The following is a 22077-nucleotide window of genomic DNA, read 5'->3' as shown; positions in this document are numbered from 1 at the left end:
CAAGGCAACGTGTTCCTTTTAAGGGAAGGCTCACCATTGGTATTGGGAATATTCATTCAAGTCTTCCACATGTAGGTCAGAAGCAGGGAGCAGGGTTAGAAGGTCAGTGACCTTAGGCTAGAAGGTCAGTGACCCTAGGCTCATAGTCACTCGGACTCCCCACCCCCCCCCCCCCCCAATCTCTTTGTGACTTGAAACTTGACTTGGACTTTCCTGAGACGTGTTGACAGTACACTTGGCTGTTTGTAGTGTAGTCTTCAGAAGAAAATACTAAGTGATTATTGACATACAATGTACATGTAAGTTATTTTTGTGAGACTACATGTAAAAGGCTTTCATTTTTGTTTACCGTCCTTAAAGCCATTATACACTTTTGGTAAACAGTATTGTCCAAGTCCCACACTTCGTGTATCACAACTTATATATAAAATAACAAACCTGTGCAAATTTAGGTTCAATCGGTCATCGGAGTCGGGAGAAAATAACGGGAAAACCCATTCTTGTTTCCGCGCGTTTGGCCGTGTCATGACATGTGTTTAAAATAAATCCGTAATTCTCGCTAATGAGAATTTATATTGTTTTAATGTTTTCTCAAAAAGTAAAGCATTTCATGGAACAATATTTCAAGAGAAGTCTTTCACCGTTACCTTCTGTAAACCCTGTAAATTATTTGTAAATCTGTGAATGGGTGAACTCCGAAAGTGTATAATGGCTTTAAGGGTGACAGTTGACCCGCTCAGCAAAGAAAATAAAAAGTATATATCATAGAAGAAATCGATGACATTAGACTCATTATGGCTGTTAGGGGGTACATCAAATCGATAAACAACCAGTGTTAATGGACAATTCACAACATAATATAACAGTATGCAAGAACAGATGGACTACATAATGGCTTGCACCCCCTACCACACACTACAAAATATTTGAGATTAAAGTAAAAACAGCAATACATGTAAATAACATCAAAAACAAAAAGTATTGCATGGAGATGCCCAACTTTTTTCAGATCCACATAGGGAAACAAAAGGCTGCAGTGGCTGCCTTGAGATTTAAAAATTGTCGTAAGAAAAGTTGAAGGAATATTATACTTGTTTTGTTTGTTCATTCTGTGGAGAGACTGAGCAAGTCTATGAATCTGGCTCTTGAAGTTTGTTTGATACTGAAATTTCTTCTCCAGTAATTTGTGTTGCAATATACTGGCGAGTATACATGTACATGTAACTAAATGAACATCGCCGCAACATCTACTGTTTTAGAGGCTGATTTGGAGAGACTGGGGAAGTCTATGTATCTGATCAAGATGTTTGTTTGATACATCTCTACTCCAGTAATGCGAGTTGCGATATTGGATAATCAAGACTAAGTCAGAGTCAATCATCAATTTTTATTTTTACCACGTTTTTTGGGTCAGTTCATCAACCGCTGGGAAACTGTGGTCTACCCTCAGACCTCCATCTTGATCTTACTGATAATAATAAAGGGTCATGTTTCATCTACGCTGCTTGAATTGCTTCCATGTTACCCAGTGTTGGCTTCCTTACCCTCAGGGTGTCCGGACATGGACAGACAACGATGGTGTAGAGTGACGGACTGCCGACTGACAGACAGACTGGTCTTGAGACAAAAACTCACATTAGTCATAGGGTTCTTACCTTTGACAAGACTTTTTCGTCTGACAAAACTTTTTCGTCTTGTTCGGAAATTTTGTCTGTAAATGGGTTTATACTCGGGACCGGAATTTTGCTGTGTGAAGCTGCCAATTTTGCAGGGGTAAAATGACAACACCTGTTTATAAAGACATCCATCCATGATAACTTTTTTTTCAGAGGCACTGCTAAGCAAAAAAACCTAGAATACTACAGTAGGTACAGCTTCTTCATGTGATATTGTGTTTTAGCTGTTAATCTTATTCTGGTTAGCTACTGTTTCCATGTTTCTGCTCGGCATCTATGCGATTTGGCCCGAGCAACCAATGTCATTACTTCTCTCATTCATACTCAACCATTGCTGCATCTTCTAATAAATCAAAATAACAAACAATTGGCAAATGGTTTCAAGTTTCTAGTTGACATAATCAGACAACCTTTCAATGTTAAATTATTTTTTTTTCGAATTAGATCTCGAAAATGAAAATTTCTTTTCAAAATTTGCTACATAAAGAAAGAAAGAAAAGGGAACAAAAAACAGTTTACTGACATGATCAGTTGTATTGACCAGAAGTTTGTTCCTAATATTGTGTTCATGAGTGAACATCCTGGTGGGGTTTTAACAAATAGGAGAAGCCATTAAGATTCAATAAAACAGTTCCTTCTGATTTATGATTGTTTCCTTGTTTGTGTAAGTCATTGATTAGTGCTAATCTGAACCGGACAAATGCAAAGAAAAACAAGATGGCTTCCAGCCTATAAAACTGGTTAAAGTTTAGTGTGTTATATCAAAAGTAGATGGTGCACTCTGTGGGGAATCTAAAACCTTATGTTTCTCTCCATGTGTGCACGCTTCATGTTTTGCAACTACACTGATATAGGGGTAAGTCACCTGTCAGATAGCTTTTGAATTATGTGACCATTGACGTCACTCCTTCACTAAATTTATGTAAAACAAGTTTATGCACGTACAGTGCTGGGCAGATTTCGAAAGAGGGTGATAGTGGTGATAATTAAGCGCACACTACCACAAAAGTACTCATTGCGCTAAAAATATAAACAAGAACTTGTACATGTCCAATAATTAAAATGAAACTTAACATGCTTAAACTTATTATAATCCTGAATGTAATAATAATGAATTGAAAAGTAATCGAAACAATAAAAAACATAACATAACTCAAAAACTTGATCGAATCACAGCAAGCAAGGACTGCAAGCTTTTATACTTCAAATTCATCCGTTCAAATTTATTTTTGAGAAAGTACAATTAGCTGGATTGCAAACTGCTTACCAATCGAAAGGTATAAATGCAAAAAATAGTTAATAGCCTGACGTTCGACCTTATACATTGTAGACAACGACGTGTATGTTACTACATGTAAGCATGGAGGCCTATTTCTATATAAGAGAGGTTTGCGGTAACACTATGTGAATATCTCTTTTGAGTAGTGTCGGTTCTGAAAAGAACCGGAGGTTAAACGAACACGTTGCCTTGGATCGGTCGAGTTGGTCTTTGAAAAGTATTTGAAACCGTTCGTTATGAATGGCAAATGGTTAGATAGTGTAGATAATTTAAAAGTATAATATAATGATCCACACAAACATGCCTCAAAATTGCACGGTTTTCCTTATACGTCGCAAAGAAACACGGTCGGCCATATATGGGAGTCAAAATTTTTACTCCCATAAATGGCCGACCGTGTTAGTTCGAAATGTAAAGGGAAAACCGTTCAATTTCGAGTGATACTTGTGTTGATTATTATATTCTACTTTTAAAAGATCTTTCTAACCATAATGTATTTCATTACAAACGGTTTCAAATGCTTGTAAAAGACCAACTCCTCCGATCCAAGGCAACGTGTTTCTTTAAGGACTCAACCTCAAACCTCTCTTAGTTATTCTTCGACCACGCAAAGTTTCAAACCCTACTTATTATGAAAACATATGTTCAAAGTGTGGGATGGATGTCAGCAGAGTCTCAATGTGGTGTGCATGTCATTGATCAACATTGAGTGGTGTACGGAACAGGTTTCAATGATCTCAATGAAGACATCATGTGGACTTGAAGTACACATCTGTGGTATAGATTCTGATTGAGTGATGATTCATACGAATGAAACGACAATCAATAGGTTACAGACAATTAGTGCCGACAGATTTGTTAATTGCCGGTGATTTTCTTTATAGTTTGAACATGATCATAATTCGCTAGGCCTGATGCTTCACTGAGGCAACGAAGGTGATTGCCTCCATGCCCCCTGAAATGCTCTTACAGTAAAAGTTGACTTTTTCCTCAGAGAAATTGGAAATCTGTCGTTAGTCTCATGGAGTTGCGCGGAGGAAAAATTCCTCCTTACACAGTTACACATGTTACATGAAATTGGAGGATGAGTGTACGTACATGTACCTTAAGCACTCTCTTGAAGGGAGGGAACCTTTAAAAGTAGTATTCTTTTAAATAAATGATAACAACTCTTATATAGCGCATTTCACAATAACCGTATCAATGCGCTTTACATTAGTGCCCTGGTCATAGGGCCAATAACATCTCTTGTTTAATGTTTCTCAGCTCCCTTGGGAGTATACAACCTGGGCAACAGTTGACATCGCTCCAAAGGCTTTTTCATTCACATTATCAACCTCTACCCTCGCAGGTACCCATTTATACCCCTGGGTAAAGAGAAGCAAATACAGTAAAAAGCATCCTGCTCAAGGACACAAGTGTCACGACCGGGATTCGAACCCACACTCTGGTGACTTAGCACCAGATTTTGAATTTGATGCTCTTAACCACTCGACCATGACACTATACTAGAGGGGACCTTTTGAAGGTATGCGGGCCCAGCTTTAAAAAGTAGTACTATTTTGAAGTGAGGGTACCTAAGAGAGTACATATAGTACTCTCTGTCAGTCACTCTTGCACCAAATTGAAGGATGATGGTTCACACCCACTCATACCTAATACCTTTCCAAAGCTGTGGATGGTATCTAAGTAAGTTGTTGAAGTTTTTGGCTGGAAGATGAGTGATAGGAACATTGGCATTGTTCTTAAAGAGTTTGTCCATATCGCAAAACCCTCTTGGTTATTTGTGTTTTTTTTGTAGGAGGTAATTTGCTGATTGTTTTTTGATGTTTTAGTGAGGAAAAAGCTTTCCCTTTTTAGCGGACTGTTTTTACAAAATAGTACCCTACTCGTTTTTAGAGCTATCACCACTTGTCAGAGACCTATGTCCTCCACCCACCATCCTGATGGTGGCATATACATGTGTTGAGAGGAATTTCAAGACTGAAATTCAGTTGTCAAAAAATTGTTCTTAGTAATTCAAGTCAGTGCCCAAATTGATTTAGAACTAGGACTTGTCATAAATTCATTATGGAGACCATTTTGAAGAAAAGCGTGTGACCTCAAATTTAATTTATTAAATATGCAACTCTATAAGCTCGGTACATACATGTAGACAATTTCCTTAGCATAAGTTAGTAATTGAGGCAAAAATTTGTTACTGTTCCTGTTCGCAAATTGACCAATTAACGCTTGAAATAGCTTACAGGGTAGTGGAACCGGCATTTTATCTTGTTCCTTACCATAAGTTAGAAATTTAGGCAAAACTTGTTACTGTTCCTGTTCGCAAACTGACCAATTAGCACTTCAAATAGCTTACAGGGGTAGTGGATCCGGCATTTTATCTTGTTCCACAGTTCTATGTTTAAAGCCATTGGACCCTTTCGGTACAGAAAAAAAAATAAAAGTTCACAGATTTACAAATAACTTTACAGGGTTTACAGAAGGTAGTGGTGAAAGACTTCTCTCGAAATATTATTCCATGAAATGCTTGACTTTTTGAGAAAACGGTAAAACAATATCAATTTTCGATAGCGAGAATTACGGATTTATTTTAAACACATGTCATGACACGGCGAAACGCGCGGATACAAGGGTGGGTTTTCCCGTTATTTTCTCCCGACTCCGATGACCGATTTTCACAGGTTTGTTATTTGATATAGAAGTTGTGATACACGAAGTGTGGGCCTTGGACAACACTGTTTACCGAAAGGGTCCAATGGCTTTAAGAGGAAGTGCTACCCCCTACTGACCAACATGTCAAACACTTGAACCAACCATGAGCCATAACCTGATGCAATAGTTGCTCCTGCCTTTCTCTAACTAAACCAAACATCTGTTAGGCCAGATCAAAATTAAAGCAGAGGCTACCTCCTCTGGATTTTTATATTTTAAAGTTAAAGATATAAGAAAAAAAAATAGCTCAAGCATTTGTGTTAAAATATGTGTGTGGCGGCCGTTTTGAAAAAAAAAAAAAAAAAAAAAAAACCTTCCATTTTTCAAAAAGGGAGGACGCTAAACATGTTTTTATTTTTTTGGCCTTAGTCCTATTATGAGGCCCTTTTTCTGCGACGCGTATTGCATCATGGTCTCAATTTCCTAGTTTGCCATCACAGCCAGGGAGACCCGATTTGATGTGACTTACCGACTCTTATCTTCGGATGACTAAATCGGGTACAGTTTCCCAAGGAAAGCCAGGTGGCGAACTGACTGGAAAATGCTCTCCATTTTGGTGACTTTGTGATCCCCTCTCTCCACATTCCAAGGTCAGGTTGGAGATAACATTACTACAGTCTTCAAAAATACATGTGTCACAAAGCTGTTCTCAATATTTCTCTCTCTTTAGTTACATGTATGGTGAACTTTTAGGTGTAAAATGTGGTTTTTGAAAGTCTTAACAGATTTTCACAACTTTTAAACTTCTACGTTAAAATTGTTTCTGAAAAATTAAACATGTGAACAAAATTACAAGACTGAAAATATACACTTGTGAAAATGTTGAATAGATATCAACTTTGATTACTTTCAAGAAATTCTCTGTTGATTCTTTATTGCTATTGCATTAGATTTGACTATGGTTTTAACTACAGTAATAAGTTTTTCACAAAGTATAGACATTTTGCAAATTTTTTTTTTATGCAAACAACATGTTTCTCAGATTTTGTATTCCAGTTACGGGTTATTCTTCCGCTCTGGATATTTTGTGATACATGTATATTAAAGATGCTCTGTCAGATTGTTGGCCGATTTGACCCAAAAATTTTGATTTAAAATTCAATAAGTATTTTGATGGGGGTCGAGAAAGTTACAAGCTTTCATTTGAGCCATTGCTTGAAAAAAGTCCGCCAATTATTAGTAGCAGTGAAATAAAGTGCTCAAAATTAGTTTTTGTCAAGATCCGTCATCTCAACCATATATCACGTGACCAATTCTTATGTGTTTTATGAGAAACGTTCTAAATTTTTGTCATGGTTCCTGACCATTAAAAGTAAAAGTTAAATTTGTTTTCGTTAGAGCGGGTGATACTCTTTGAAATACCATTCACTCAAGAAAATCTATTTTTTAATGTTTGGGGCCAAAAATCTGACATAGCATCTTTAAAAATGCTGTGACCTTATGAATTTTAACAGGTCAGTTTTCTGTACATCATCTAAATTTATACAGTTTTCACTTTAAATTTAGATTTATTCAAAGGAAAACTACCTTTGGATTCCAGTAAGCCACTCAAAGTTCAGCTCTGACAGTTTGGAAAAAGTTCTACATGGAAATTTCACTGTTTGTGAGACACAAGATTAGCTGTTTGCGAGACATCCGTCGGACTCAGCATGCGTGAAGTTGCTTTGACCCTTTTTTCATCATCTGTGCTACCTGTTCCTTATCTATGTTTTGACAATCTCAACCTTCTATCATCTTGGGGCTTGAAGAGGAAGCTACCGTCGTGAGATTCCAACACCCATGCCTCGAGGCTTCCCATTTACTAGACCTCCCCCTACAGACAAGTGTCAATCCATACCACGTCCCTCTTTTTGAAATTACGAAACAGGAAAAAAAAGGATATCTAATATTGTTATTCACAGTTTGACGTTTTTTTTATCAAGGAGTTCAATATTGGGTCCCAGTGTGCCAGGGAGGGGTACTCTTCGGGGTTCGGTGGTTTTGTGGGGACGGGTCAAAGGAATTTGGCAACGGAGATAACGTAGTGGGAGTTGAGCTGAGAGGGATTGCTTGGTAATTAGTACCTTCCTTGGGAGTGAGGGGAAATGGGTATGTGCTGTCACGCAAATTATACACTATTAGAAATGTGTGAAGGGCTGTCTTGGGCTTAGAAGAAAGATGCTGCATGTCTTTTGTCTTCGTTTATTTATTTTTTGTTTTCTTTTGTAAGTTTTTTAACTGAGTTATTAAATGAAGAAGCTCTTTAAAGTTAATCTGAGTGAGTTTTTAAAACAAAAGGGATGTTAAGATAGCTCCAACATTTCTGCAGTTCAGATCTGTTTAAAAAAAAAAAAAAAAAAAGTAAAGTCTTAACATGGTTTTTTTGAGTAGTGGTGGCTTTTCACAAAGTGTACCAATTGTGTACATGTATGCAAATGAAATGTAATGGCAAGTTTTCTTACACCTTTTTGTTGTGGGTAAAACAATAAGTGACGCTAAAGTGAGACGCAAATTATACACTTTTTGAAAAGAAATTTTAGAAGTTTGGTGAACAAGCAAATGTTTGTTTTAACTGTACCTAGCTTTGTAAAGGAAAGTTTTGTTGTTACTTGTGGGTCCCAAGAACGAAGCAAACAATACACTCATTATCTTTACCTGATGCACAGGATGGGCAGGTATGAACGGCCCCAAAGGTGTCGATCCTTCATGTCTATTTAAGCCAGAAAAGAGGGGGCTGTAAAGCGGGCTCAAATCCTTAAGGTTGAACGTACTTTGTTATAGTGTGTAAGATAACTTTGGAGAAGGATTGTCATTCGTGCCAAGAGGAACGGTATTGGAATCAGTGGAAAGGTCAGAGCCAAATTAGTGCTGGAGCCACGATGGGAAGTGGAAATTTCCTGCCCAGGCTGCCCCAGTGTCCCTGATGAGTCTACAAACTTGATGCTATTGATGGAGCGTGAAATTCAACTTGTAGAAGGTGTTTGTTATGGTGACGTGTAGTTCATGTCGGTGGAAATTAGCTTAATGCAGTAATTTTCGTGTCGTTTAGGCGGTCTTTGAGTTGCTACCCCAAGGGAGTGAGGGTGGATTGTTTTTCATTTTCACTTTTTGGAGGTTCAAGTACAGAGGTTTGAAGAGGGAATATTTTTAGAACTTTAGATAGATTTGTTTGGACATGTTCTCATGTACGCAATAGGTGTGTTGTAAAAAAAAGAAAGGTCAGATTCTTTATACAACTTTAGGAATAATTGTATTTGTTGGCATCTGAATTACTTGTAAAGGCAAACCTCACGCAAAATCAAAGTTTGGCTTTGAGACAAAGAGTAAGCATAATGTTGCCATGATTTGTTTTTGGCTGCACGCTGATTCTCAACATTAAATTTAGCCATAGTTGCGATACAAACATAATAATCCATATCCTAAACATGTCTTTACTCGTAAAACTTTTGCATGAATACATTTAAAGCTGAAGAAACTTTCAATTGCTATAAAACACAAGTTGTGTTTCGACAATCGTGGTGTTTGTTAAGAAGAATTAGGACCTGTTGACTGTGGCAGGCCTGATACTTCACAAAGGCAACAAAGGCAGTTGCCCTCATATTCCCCCTAGTCATTGCCTTGGCGCCCTTGAAATGCTCCTGTAGAAACTTACAATTTCCTCATAGGGTGCCCTTTACCAATGAGAAAATGCCTTGGTGCCTGTGCCCTTTCAAAAACGGCAGGCCTGCTGTGGTGTTTTTATGAGAGGCAGGATGTAACAAAAAGGAATACACAGCGGAGTGTTTACATGTACCTCCTGTCAAATTGCATTTCTTTACCTTGAAGGCCCGTTAAACTTAAAATTGTGGACTTTGCGATGAAGTAATAGTTTTCGAGACTTGAGGATTATCGATGACTTCTCAAGCGCGATCCTTATTTCTGGAGAACGTTGATATTGACACTGCTGTACCGGGCCTTAAGCTCATCATTTCCCCCTGCCAGTTTCCTGCGATTACCTTTTCCTTGGTCACAGTACCATTCAGCGCTTGTTGATTTACAGAACAGACATCTTGCAATGCTGTACAGGGGAGTGGGAATGAAATTAGTTTGACTTGTCAGATTTCGGTTGCACTTTTGTTTGAGCGATGGAAATACTTCCTTAAGTTTGTGTTTCCTTTGAAGGATTTTTAGTGCTTTGTGGGAGAGTAAATCAGGACATTAAATCTTTTCTTAGAATTCTTCTGCGTTTCATTTAGAAACATGTCACAAAAAGAGTGTATGGAATTGTTATAAAAACTTTCTAATTGAGTTTTTCTGAAAAAGGTTTATACTAAGTCTTAAGGATGCGTTGACAGCTTGGTCGGCGTGCTTGAAGGCAGTTTCTTATAGATAGGTTTTTGTAAACATGATGCTGATTTAGAGACAACATTATCAAGACACATACTGTAAAAGTCACATTATGTAAAAGTTTCAGGTGAATACGATGTCTAGATGCTGGGAAAGCAGCAAAAACCTGTCATAGTATTTTAATCAAGAATTGTTGCCCAAAATGTTATACATTAACAACAGTTGCAGTGCTTCTTACCTAGTAGGTTTTTATGGTCATTCATTTTTGGATCAATTATCAAAGGTGTAGCCTCCCTTTAAACAGTTCGCAACAGTTAATTTTTTTTTTGTTCATTTGCTCCAATATAAGTTTACACTTTCAAAGCCCCCTTATTAAAGCCCCTTACATGTATCTGTTCAAAGTTGATTTCACTGCCTGCCATCAATTTAGCATTTCACTCAGACACGTGCTCTGATCCCACTTGTACTTTGAGATCTTCTCTAATCACATTTGAAGGCACACAATTGTCCCATTTAACTTGAACTCAAATCTCCAACACATCTTTTAACTTGTAAACTTCACAAACGAGTGCCACCAATGTACATGTACACCACAAACCTCCTGAGATTATTTCTCAAAGTCAAGTTACATCTCACTGTCATGATGTAAATTTGCCGATAGACAGGTGCCAATCATTGGAGCTTGTAGACGCACCCACTTACTCGCTCACTTAACACTTTCAGTATGTGGGATGCATGTGTGTGTAAAGGAATGGTCATCGAAGCAGACATATCGCTTAGACAGATTTGAATTGAGTAGCACTGCTGTGAGAAGCAGGTACTGTCAACCAAGTAAATTTGAATAAAACTTCACAGAGCATGGGCAGAATATTATTTCAATACCCAGCTTGGGCATCATCATTATTCCTGAATAACATTGAAGTCGTTTGCTTATGCCAGGAAAAGCCATTGAAAAGGTCTGATTTTGGAATCTTTTATCTAAAATATCTGGTTAGCTTGAGGCATTACTTTGCTCTTCAGTTTATAAGACGGTATTATGAAGCCATACATGTATAATGTTTGAACAAATCAAAATTGGGGCGGCTGGGTGCGTCAAAATTATGTTGTTTTGGGGTTGCATTTTTTTTCAACACTGACTTTTCTGAATGGCCCCTAAGCCACACTTGGTCATTCTCATCTAGTTTTTTTTTTTTTATTTTTTTAAAGAAAGTTTAGGTCTTAGCGCGGATTCAGCTTTACCTTAGAGAGTCTTGGTGCAAGATGTTTCTTGTTTTCCTTTCGTGACAGCACGGCCAACTCACCAACAGCGCCTGCACCGACTAACCTGACTTGCAGTTGCAGCGATGCTTACTCTATTCGGATGCACGCAAGTTACCAGGCTGGCCCGCTTCTCTGTTTCCAGTTGTGCGCGTGCGTAGTATTAATTGTTGACCCACAAGTTGACCCACAAGTTGAATATGTATGGGAAGGTCACATAACTCAATAATGCAGACAGGCCAAGACGTTTCTCGCGGGGGCGGTGAGTGGACTAAGTCAGGTGAGTCGTTGCGGGCGCTGGTGGTGAGTTGGCCGCGCTGTGCGTGAAAGGAAAACGAGAAATGTCTTGCACCAAGACTAAGAGTTTGTATGCTACAAGTTTTTGCTGGTAGCCTGTCTCTTCTCAGTAGATTCTTTGTAAACATTTGGAATCGTTGGAATCATCGCCTGGGGGGTTTGTCACACACAATGGGCTAGCCGGAAAAGTGCATCAATATGAGATTAGGGGCAAGGTGATTGGTCGTTTGGCAATTACAGATAACTGGCATTGTCCTTGTGGGGTGGATTACTAATCAGACACTAACTCTATGATGTTCAATGTCAGTGGTTGAAAGTGAGCAATATTTTATGACATATCGTTCCACCGACTTGTTGATGTTTGTGCATCCATGACTGCTCAGCAAGTGGTGATGATTTTAAAGCTATACTAATTTGGGGTTTTACCCATATACATGTAACCTGATGTGAAACAAAATCACAGGCATATTACTTGGGTGGAATTGGAACCCATAACCTTTGAGATTCTAGAGCAGTGTCTTACCAACTAGACCACAGAGATTGCCCGGCAGCTACATTTGAATCCTACATTGTATATTTAAGCAGCAGGTATCGCAACAATTCTTTTTAAAGCTGTCAGAAAAACCTTGGTTGCTGACCATCGCATTTACTTTTAAAACGAAATACATGTTTGTTTGTTTGTTTGTTTGTTTGTTTGTTTGTTTGTTTGTTTGTTTGTTTGTTTGTTTGTTTGTTAGTTTTCCCATCAGGGAAACTCGGCAAACTCCCACAAGGGGATATAAACGCCAAGCTGGCAACAGCCAATCTCTCTCGGTTTTCTCTGATTTTCATGGAAAATGAATGCCGTACAAATGAAATAGCAGGAGTATTCAGCAGGAGGAAAAAAAATGTATTTTTACCTGATTTTTCTCAAATCTTAAAACTTTCTTATCTGGGATACCTCTTCTATGTAGAATGCTGTTTTGATGAACCGATGTATTGCCGGGAGATGGGGTACCTTGGGATTAAGAAGCGGAATCGTCTGGCGCCTGACTATTTTTAGTTGGACTCTGCACATAGTTTTTTCAAAGGTGACTTGAAGGAGAAGACGTCTCTTTGTGGTCATATTACAGGAACAAAGAAATTGCCTAATTTGTTTTGTTTAATCGTGCTTTCCTCGGCCATGTCAGTTATGGCTATTTTTACACACTGTTTAGCGTTGTGCCGAGGGATGCTTTTTTATTGTAATTAAAAGAAGGTGCTCCGGCAAAGAATTTAAAATTGAACTCCCATGATGCTCTTTGAATTTAGCATGCCGCCTCCAGACTACCGTCAGCAATGTTCCAAACCCTATGGGTTTTGGATCGTTTTGGCAAGATCATGAATGTTTGTTACAAAGATGGAAACTTTTTATCGCCACTTGGCAGGATGAGATAGAATCAATTTGTTTGACAGATTTATTGGAAATGGCACTTTGTCGAGCTTGTGCATGTATCTGGAGAGTTCGATTTCAAGATGTTTCTCCTTTGAGTTGGGAACTTTATATTCTTTATCCCTGATGCAAATTTCATCTAATAAATTGTTGCGGTACCCGCCGCTGCTAAAATATAGGATTTGAACTGCCTCTAGCTGCCGGGCAATCTCGGTGGTCTAGTTGGTGCATGCATGACACTGCTGTAGAATTGCAAAGGTCGTGGGTTTGAATCCCACCCGAGTATTATGCCTGTGATTTTTTTCACACAACTTTGTAAACTATCTTACATTGCTAACACACATCGATGTTAGGGTAAAGCCAAAATTAAAATTCTTTATCACCGATGCAAAAGTTTGAATGACATTTTCACAGGATATAGTTTGATTGTACTTGTATCTACATTCCTAAGGGTTCAAACAATCAAACAATTCCCCAAACCAAAGCGACAGTTTTTCTTGAGCCATAAAGGTGACCCTGGGTACAGCCATGGGAACTGTTTTGTTGTACTAACATGTAAAATGCAATTAACACTTAATCCTTTACAATGTGAGAGTACACCCACAGTATACCTACTTGACTGACATGACTGAGGTCAAGTTTTGAGTCTGGTTTATCTCTGACTTGTTAACTTTTTATCGCTGGTTAATATTTCTTCACTTTTTTTTTTTTTTTTTTTAACCTACATGTCAACCTGAGTGCAGAGTTAAATTTAGAGTCCCGAAAAAAATCCATGGAAATGAAAACCGAGTAATTTTTTGATACACAAGTTGCAAAAGTGTGATTCACGCAGTGTGGATATTTCAGTAGAGAGAAAGCGACTGAACGCAAATAAGCATACGCAAGACACACAACCCTCCCCAATAATTAGTCTTATTTGACCTCAGTGGTGGCGCTGTTTGATTGACCTTTCAAAAGTTCAGTTACAGTTTCCAACCGTTTGATTTATCTCTGTTGCACTTTTTCGAAAAATAAAATCATAAAAATTCTCAAGATAAATATCAAACACGTATGGTGCAATTCTTCCTGCCCTTTACTAGTTCCCTCTGGTACCGGGACAGGAGTTGAAGGAATATGTCACCTGGCTGAAACACTCCCCAGGACGCTATACAAAATATGTTGTGGTTCTTATTGGACACTCGGCATTCCTTTGGGAGTTTTAAAGAGTGATGTTTTACCTCAGATAAGATGAATTATTCTTTGGACATCTTGACCTAATTAAAGGAAAGAAACTTGTTGCATTCCTAACGAGTGGTTTTGGAATGTCTGTTGTATGTTACAGTTCAAAAGTGAGAAGAGAGTCACTTCATAGGTTTTGGCATGACAAAAAGAACGAAGGCAAATAAGAGGGTCACACTTAGTCAGTCTGAAAGTGGCTTGTTACTTTGAAAATCTGTTAACTCTCTTATATGTCGCTAGTGAGCATTTTCATTTATTTCATTTCATTTCATTTAGGTCCCTTGAGAGTAATACATGTACATGTAGTTGTAAAATGAAAAATGAAGATCGCACAAATCCACACACAGCTTTCAGAATGGGAAAGAGGACTTTTTAGGGTGCTTTTGTGACCTGTTGTTGTTGTTTTTGTTGTGGGTGTGTTTGTTTGTTTTGTTTGTTTGTTTTTGGTATTTTTTTTGGGGGGGGGGGGGTGGTGCCGCTTAGAAAAATGAATGGTGAAGCAGGCTAAATCGTGTTAACGACACCAGTGTTAGACAAATTTGAAATGTCTTTACAACATTGTTAAAATTTACACCAAGGGCAAGTCAAGGGCAATAGAGACCAGAAGTTAGGCAAAATTTCTGGCATTTGGTGACAACTCACCAGATAGATCTTTTGCATGTGATGTCATAAGACGGTCTCATAAAGGTTAAAAGATGTAACATTGGTTTGCGGTAACACCTTTTTTTTATCTACTTGCCAGGTAGAGTTTCTTCTTTAGAGGACTGTGTCTTGCTTTATTTTATTGCGGAGTAGATTTTCGGAATTCGGGAGACTTCTCAGTTCTAAAAAGAACTGTCCTACTTTTCTTAACTACTACCTGGGCGGAAGGTAGAAAATTGCCCGGGACTACCTATAGTACTACTTTAGCTTAGTAGATCGTTATTAACTTCACTATCGCGGAGTGAGTTCTTAATTGGTCTCAATGTTTCGACTAGCTTGCTCTAGTCATCATCAGGAGACTGATGAAATGTGAGAGAAGCAGTTGTTCATTGGTCCATCCTGTGTGCTGTGTGTAGATGTGGGTTTCCATTGTTTCATCCTAACATGTCTAAGATGGTTGACGGGATGACGTCAATGGTCTATCGCATTCACCTGATTGAAAAGTTTATGGCAGCTGGGTCATTCTGGATCAAGATAATGATAAACGATTCCTCTGGAGACATTGTCTATCTTGTAGAACGCCTACGATACAATGTACCTCCTCAGGCACTTTGACTGTAAGATCTTCCGGTAGGAGAGTATCTTGGAAATTCATTGCTTGCTGCCTTTGCCAATTGCACTTTTTAACCGTCTTCAACAATTCCAGAGAATATGTGTGATTTGTGGAGCCAAAAGACAGTCATGGTTGTGTTAATGTTTTCACTTCAAACTCTTTGTTTTTCCATGTACCAATATGTGGCGCTTCACCATTAAAGCCCAGTTCATACATTTTGTACTTCCTGCCAATGTGGTACGAATGCATCAGTTGAACTCCTGAGAAGCATTAATCACTGCGAAAAACAGCCATGTGACGTCAACATTTGCTTTGCATTCGCAGAAATATGAACCAGGCTTCATACTCTTGTTGTTGTCTTTGCAATGAGTTGGGTGCCAGTCACAGCAATGGTACCTGTATGGTATTTTGGCCGGTAATTTATTTTTGCTAAGCAAGAGTTTTCTGTGCCCAGCAATTTTTTTTCTTCAAAAAAAAATAGTTAAAGGCCAAATTGTTTGTGCCTTTGTGCTTTTTGAAATCATTTTTATATTACTGTCGCAATACGGATGAATTCCATGGGTAAATAACACCTTAATGGCAATCTTCATAGTTATCTTAGCGTTTATGAAATCGGGGCCTTGTCAAATCGGCCCTCTGAGATTGACCTTTCAAAATGGCACTCATCTGAAGATGCAATCAAAATCCTCTTTCAACATCTCAAGACCATGATCCATCACCCTTACTTTATCACATCCCAACACCTGTGTACTCCTGTGGATTCATTTACAGGTAACAACCTCCAAGTGTGGTGGACCCCACGTATATATTTCAACACCGACACTGTTTGATTGAATTTGACATAGTTTTTTTTACCTGTGTGACATTTCACAGGTCCAGTCGATCAGTCATTCACGAAGGCCAGTGTTCTCCGTTGCACACCAAGCCGATTATATTTCTGCATTCATTAAATCAAACAGACATGTATCCATCATGAAAAAATTAGATTAACGTTATCTCGGAGTGGAACCTGGGGCTTACACATGTTGCCGATCACAATACCGATGTTACGCTTTCCTGTCGAAACCAGGTTCATTCATCATGCGTGCACCTGAGCGCATAAGATGTTCAGCGCTGTTGGTGGCGCTACGGTTTACAACAACTCAGCTCACCTTTTCTATTTGATTGATCATTATTTTATGAAAATGAACATGATTGATTGCTGAATAGAGTTAACCAAGTTTGCGTCTTCCGTTATGCAAACTTCAAACAGAAGGTAAAGATTCAAAATTTAATCTGAGAGGCGGCATGATACTTTGAAGAGAAAAACGGTCCAGGTGTGGTTGGTAACTGATGAGTCAAGGTGAGCTGGTATCAGATCTGGGACCATGAATCACAGAACATGTTAAGCAACTTGCTAAGCACAGAAGTATTTTGCTTTGGAGAGCAGTTTTACCGTCCAGAATGGTTTGTGAAGCACAGTGCTTGCGACAGGTGTCCCAATTATTCTTTGCTTAGCGGCTTTGTGATATCGGTCACGGTATACATGGTATACATGGTACTGTACAAAGCACCTGTGATTCTCTTGGCCCCAATTACATGGCTTAAGCACTAAGAGTAGATTGCCAGAACATAATTATGCTCACCAGAATAAGTTACATGTATCTGCCAAAATACCATGTCATAAATGCATCAACTTTGAGTGGTGTCCTACAAATTTTTGCTTGACAGAAAATTGCTTAGCAAAATTGTCTGCTGATCGAAGCAGCTCTTTAAAATCGAGCCCAGTAGTCGATACATTTAGCATGTTATAGACCCAGGTCTTGGTGCCATGTCCTGATACCATGGGTTCTATCCTCTTAATGCTCTGTGTTCCTTGAGTATGAAACTAATTGCTTCTCTTCACCAAGGAAGATATATTTGTTTAGGTCTACACAGGTCTGGAATTTCAAGTCCTTTGGAAACTTTTAAAGGGCACCCGAAGGCCAATACCAGGGGCAATGGTGGCCATGACCTCTGGGGCCTGCGTGTACTTCCAGTCCTGGGTCTTAATTCTACTTTTTTTTTTCCTGGTAAAACTATATTCCTATCGGTATGATCTCCTTTCCAACTGCCTTGTGTCAATAAAGTCCACAGTACACAAACCATGTTTTTTTTGTGTAACACTTGCTGTAAACTGAAGAAACCCCCATACCAAGAAGTGGTTTTTGTCATGAGAGAATCGAACTCACTTCTTTGTCCTTACATTGACCTACAACTGTAGTTTGGACCAATCTCGGGACACAAGGGTCTACTTTAGAATCTCAGTTGGAGATGGATTAGTATAGACCCTGGCTTTCTTCAACTCGCTGGTCATCTACCGTTGAAGTTTATCAGCCTCGACAAATTTGTCAATTTTTTTTTAAAACCAGTAGCCTAGAGGCGTAGGACCTTTCACCTAAAAAATGTCACCTAAAAACCTGAGAGGAAAACTCGGAGAACCGTTTCTCATTCATGGATAACCTAAACCTAAACCTAACCTGTAGGCCCTTTCACCTAAAAAAAAAAAAAAACCTGAGAGGAAACTCGGAGAAACATTTTGCGATGGCACCATTCATGGATAACCTTCTTGCGATCTCTCCAATGAATACATGCCTTTTATTACAGCGGGGTAACGGTGGCGTACAGAAGCCCAACGATGATGAGTCAAGCGCCCTTGTGCAAATGAAATTATGTTTATCAACCGTCTGATCAGCGCAAAACGTATGGCAGTAATTTGAAATTAAAATGTCTTTTCCTGTAACATACGGGGGGGGAGACAGAACCTCCTGATGCTCATTCGGAGTCGTGTCAATTATACAAAAATATGATTGACGTTTTTATCTCTGCGTTTATCAAAAGTTGGGATGTTGTCATGGTCGCCATCCCGTTGATGGATGCCCATCTCTCATTGCGATCGTTTGGAACCCACGCTTAAAAATAGACTTTCAAGTTAAAGGAACGTTACAGAATTGGAAAGAAAAACCTCTTCTAAGATCACAGATTTACATAAAACTGACACGGTCTAATGATAATCAAAGTAGAAAACTTCACTTGAAATAGTTTGAAATGTCATATCCGATGAGAAATAAATAATCTAATTTCGCGTTTGTAGTTTATCGCCCAGTGAGCGTTTTATTCATTTTTGTGAAGAAAAGAAAAAAAACTGATATAAACAAAATGTTTTATAAGTTTTTAACTATTTTCTCTTGACCCAGATGGTTGATCGATCTTAAACTTCTACAGGTTTGTCAGTTTATGTTTATGATGGCTTACATAAAGTGCTAACACTACCAGCAATTGTTTTGTTAGCAAAACCAATTCTGTAATGCTCCTTTAAAGGTTATTGGCAGACCATATGAAATATCAGCTGACTTTACATAGTACATTTAATGACTTTGTTTTATTTATTTTTTTCACATTTTTTAGGGAGTGTCATTTCCCCTCGAATTAGTTTTAAAAGAAATCTCAAAAATGTTGTCTGAAGCGGATGCGATTTGGCAGTATTCCCCAGCATTCTCTCCCAAAATTTCAGTGAACTTGCTTTTAAAAATACAACTTGCATTTTCTGTTTTGTGTTCATTATGCAGTTCATGTCCACATAGCTCCACTTAGGAGTATGTTTTAACTATTTGACCTTCCGGCACAACTTTTTATAACAACAATTGGAGAGAAGTTTGTTTTTTTCTTCATTGTGATGATTGATAGAAGGAGGTGTTTGATCTAATAACAGTGAGGATGTTTAACACGCAACTTTACTCTTGACAGAAATTTTCAAAATAAGTTTAGGGAAACTTTGTGGGCATTATCAATGCTCGTTCTGAGTCAACTGTGTAACATTGCATCCACATGAGTCAAAAATTCTGCATTAAGTGGAGAACATGAGTCACAACTGTTTGATTGATATTGGATGATTACTCCCTTCTATACACATTTAAATCCAAGATGGCCGATTATTGGCCACGGAGAGTAATAGAGTGCGACAATATAAAGCTGTTGATTTCCAAATTCTCATCCATGTAGTCATTTAACTGTCAAGGCTCGATGACGTTTCTTTTTTAAATTTGAAAGTACAGTCATCGTCCTTTAGTGCAAGCCCTGCTGTGTTTGCTTAAACTCTGCCGAAATTGTATCACTGAAAACGTGCTAGGAAAAAAGAAAAAAAAAACGGAGGGGAAAAGTTCCCAGAGGGTTAAACCTAAGGAACATGGTAGGGTCAGTGACTGTGCCCCGATTAATTCACTTCCGTCTTGACACCTACTATGGAGATTAAATCTGTCGATGAGGCTCCACCGGGAAAGTAACCCCCCTGCAACCAGGAGTAGAGTGCTATAATCAGTCAAATGTGGACATGATTGAGCCCAGGTCCCACCGCCATGTTTTATCAATCCAATGTGAAAATCCGTCCCGTGTATTTTTGGGGGGAAGTTAGATTTGATGTGTGGTATACATCAGGATTGTTGTCATTACTAATTACAAAAAAATAAGAAAACCGGAGGAAATTTCAGGTAGCAAGGGAGCCTTGATGACATAAATTGTTTTTGATGGATTCCCTGTATTTTGGTTTATTATGATAAGGATCCTAGACCCTCCACATGTTTCTGGGCCTGGGTCTCGCCTGAGCAGTGAGCATAGGCCCGAACACACTCCCTGTGTTCCCAATTTCCTGGCCTGGCCAGTCAAAAAGCGTCTTCCTTGACACACCGTCTGTCCGTTGTGAAATCTTTCTTGAGTGATCTGAGAGTTTCCCCTGACTGACAGATTGCACCCCTACCACCACCTCTGTCCCTCTCCTGGATAAGATAGCCGCCCAGGCTCTGGTGACAGGGCTTCCCCTTAATCAAAGTTCCCCCTCCTGTCCTCCCCGCAGACCAGGGTTTAACCGCTTCCAGATGCGCCACAACTTCCCTGTGCCACATCATTTGCGTTCATCCGTAACACCGCGGCTGGAGATTCACCGGCAAAGCATGAAGCGTCCAGGCCTTGTTTTGTACTTGCCTATTATGTTAAGCTTGCTCTAGTCTGATTAAGGGTGAAACTTGAACCCTAAACAACAGCGGGTTGTTGAAGACAAACAAAGGGGTTTACTTTGAAAATAGCCTTGCTCTGAGTACCTACCATAACCATGTCTGTCTGTCTGTGTGTACAAAAAAATAGAGTCAGATTACTTTAACCTACACTGCATCTGTATATAGTTGGTGCAGTTTTGTAGTTTTAAAATGTACATGTATGTTATGTGTTTGATGCAATTTTCATTGCTTGTATTTTGATGTAATTTTTAATGGAATATCTATTGTAACTTGCATCTTTGAACATCCTTGGATGGAAAGAGTGCACTAGAAATGTAATAAAATATTATTGTTATTATTTTCAGTATGCCTTTCTAGCTTTGTTCATTTGTAAAAACTTCTATTAAAGTTATCCTTTTCTGTAAATATTTCTTTACTTTACCTTTAGGCCTACATGAAGTTTATCACAAAATAACAATCCTTTTCAAAAATGTTTGGTTAGGATCCAGCCATTTACAATCTATTAAGCTTAATACACATCGGTGTCGGTACAAACAAGGTATATAAATGCAATCATACTTAAATAACTTTGTGTTTATTTGACAACAGGAAAGAAGAACCCGAGTCAAGACCACAAATTGCAGACGCCAGAGAGAGAATCAAAATCGGCCGCCCCTCACTGAGCAGCAGATTGGGCTACCACGCAGCAGCAGCAGCGGGCAGCAGCAGCGAAAGCAGTGGGAGTGAAAGCGACAATGGCGGCGAGTTCGCTTCCGGCAGCATCCCCAACCTTAAGATCATGGTAGCTAATGATCAAGACTCGTGGGATGATGACGATGACGTGGATGATGATGAAGACGGAGATGAGGAGGAACAGCAGCAGAGAGGAGTCCAGGATCTTCGAAGTCGTCTTGAGAGTCGACGGACAAACAGCAAACTCCGCCCGTCGCTGTCGATACAAGTGGAGCAAGATCTTTTCTAGTGTTTGTGAAACGTGACCCCCACTCTCCCACAAGATATGAGTTCAGTCCTGATATGATGGTCACAAAATGTTTAAACAATACCAAGGGCATATTTCATAGAGATGCTTAAGGGCACTTGACACCTTTGATAATTGTCAAAGACCATTATTCTCACTTGGTGTATCCCAAATTTTGACTCAATTGGTCATTGAAGTTGCAAGAGAATAATGAAAGAAAAAACACCCTTGTTGCACAAATTTGTGTACTTTCAGATGCCTTTAAACAAGGCTTCATCAGGCCCGAAGTCTGTTGTTCGTTACCAAGTGAGTTTTTATGCTAAAAAATTGTTTGGAATAATTACCAAAAGTGTCACAAAAAATTTGCTAAGCAGAACACCAGTCACAGATGGTATGTGTGACTTGGTATTTTTGCTGGTAACTTTGCTGATTGTTTGTGGTTAGCTACTTTCCATGCTCAATCAGCTCTATGGAATTGAGCGCCGGCCTTAAAATTTCAAAAGGTTAATTAATGTTAAAACATTTGAATACAGGACTTTTCATGTTTCGGCATATTTTTTGCTACATTTGTATCCCCAAATGATATGTACACATGTAGATAGAAGTGAACAACTTTTTTTTATATTTGACTACAAAAGGTGTCCCTTTAAAAAGTAAGGGAAAGTGCAGACTTTAACCT

At 38.8% G+C, this 22077-nt stretch overlaps 1 protein-coding gene across 1 annotated transcript in view; it reads left to right on the top strand.

Moving 5' to 3' along the window:
- The window catches only part of LOC117290790 (nuclear cap-binding protein subunit 3-like), a 67601-nt gene extending 46076 nt beyond the window's left edge, over positions 1 to 21525 (top strand). The window contains exon 9 of the mRNA XM_033772347.1: positions 21029 to 21525. Within this exon, the coding sequence (XP_033628238.1) occupies positions 21029 to 21401 (373 nt within the window). The 3' untranslated portion in view covers positions 21402 to 21525. The remainder of the gene's footprint in view (positions 1 to 21028) is intronic.
- Positions 21526 to 22077: the final 552 nt, after the last annotated feature.

This window comes from Asterias rubens, chromosome 5 (genome assembly GCF_902459465.1).
Source record: "Asterias rubens chromosome 5, eAstRub1.3, whole genome shotgun sequence".
Lineage (NCBI taxonomy): Eukaryota > Metazoa > Echinodermata > Asteroidea > Forcipulatida > Asteriidae > Asterias > Asterias rubens.
The sequence above is the reverse complement of the archived record's forward strand: the minus strand, read 5'-3'. Positions and strand labels throughout refer to the sequence as shown.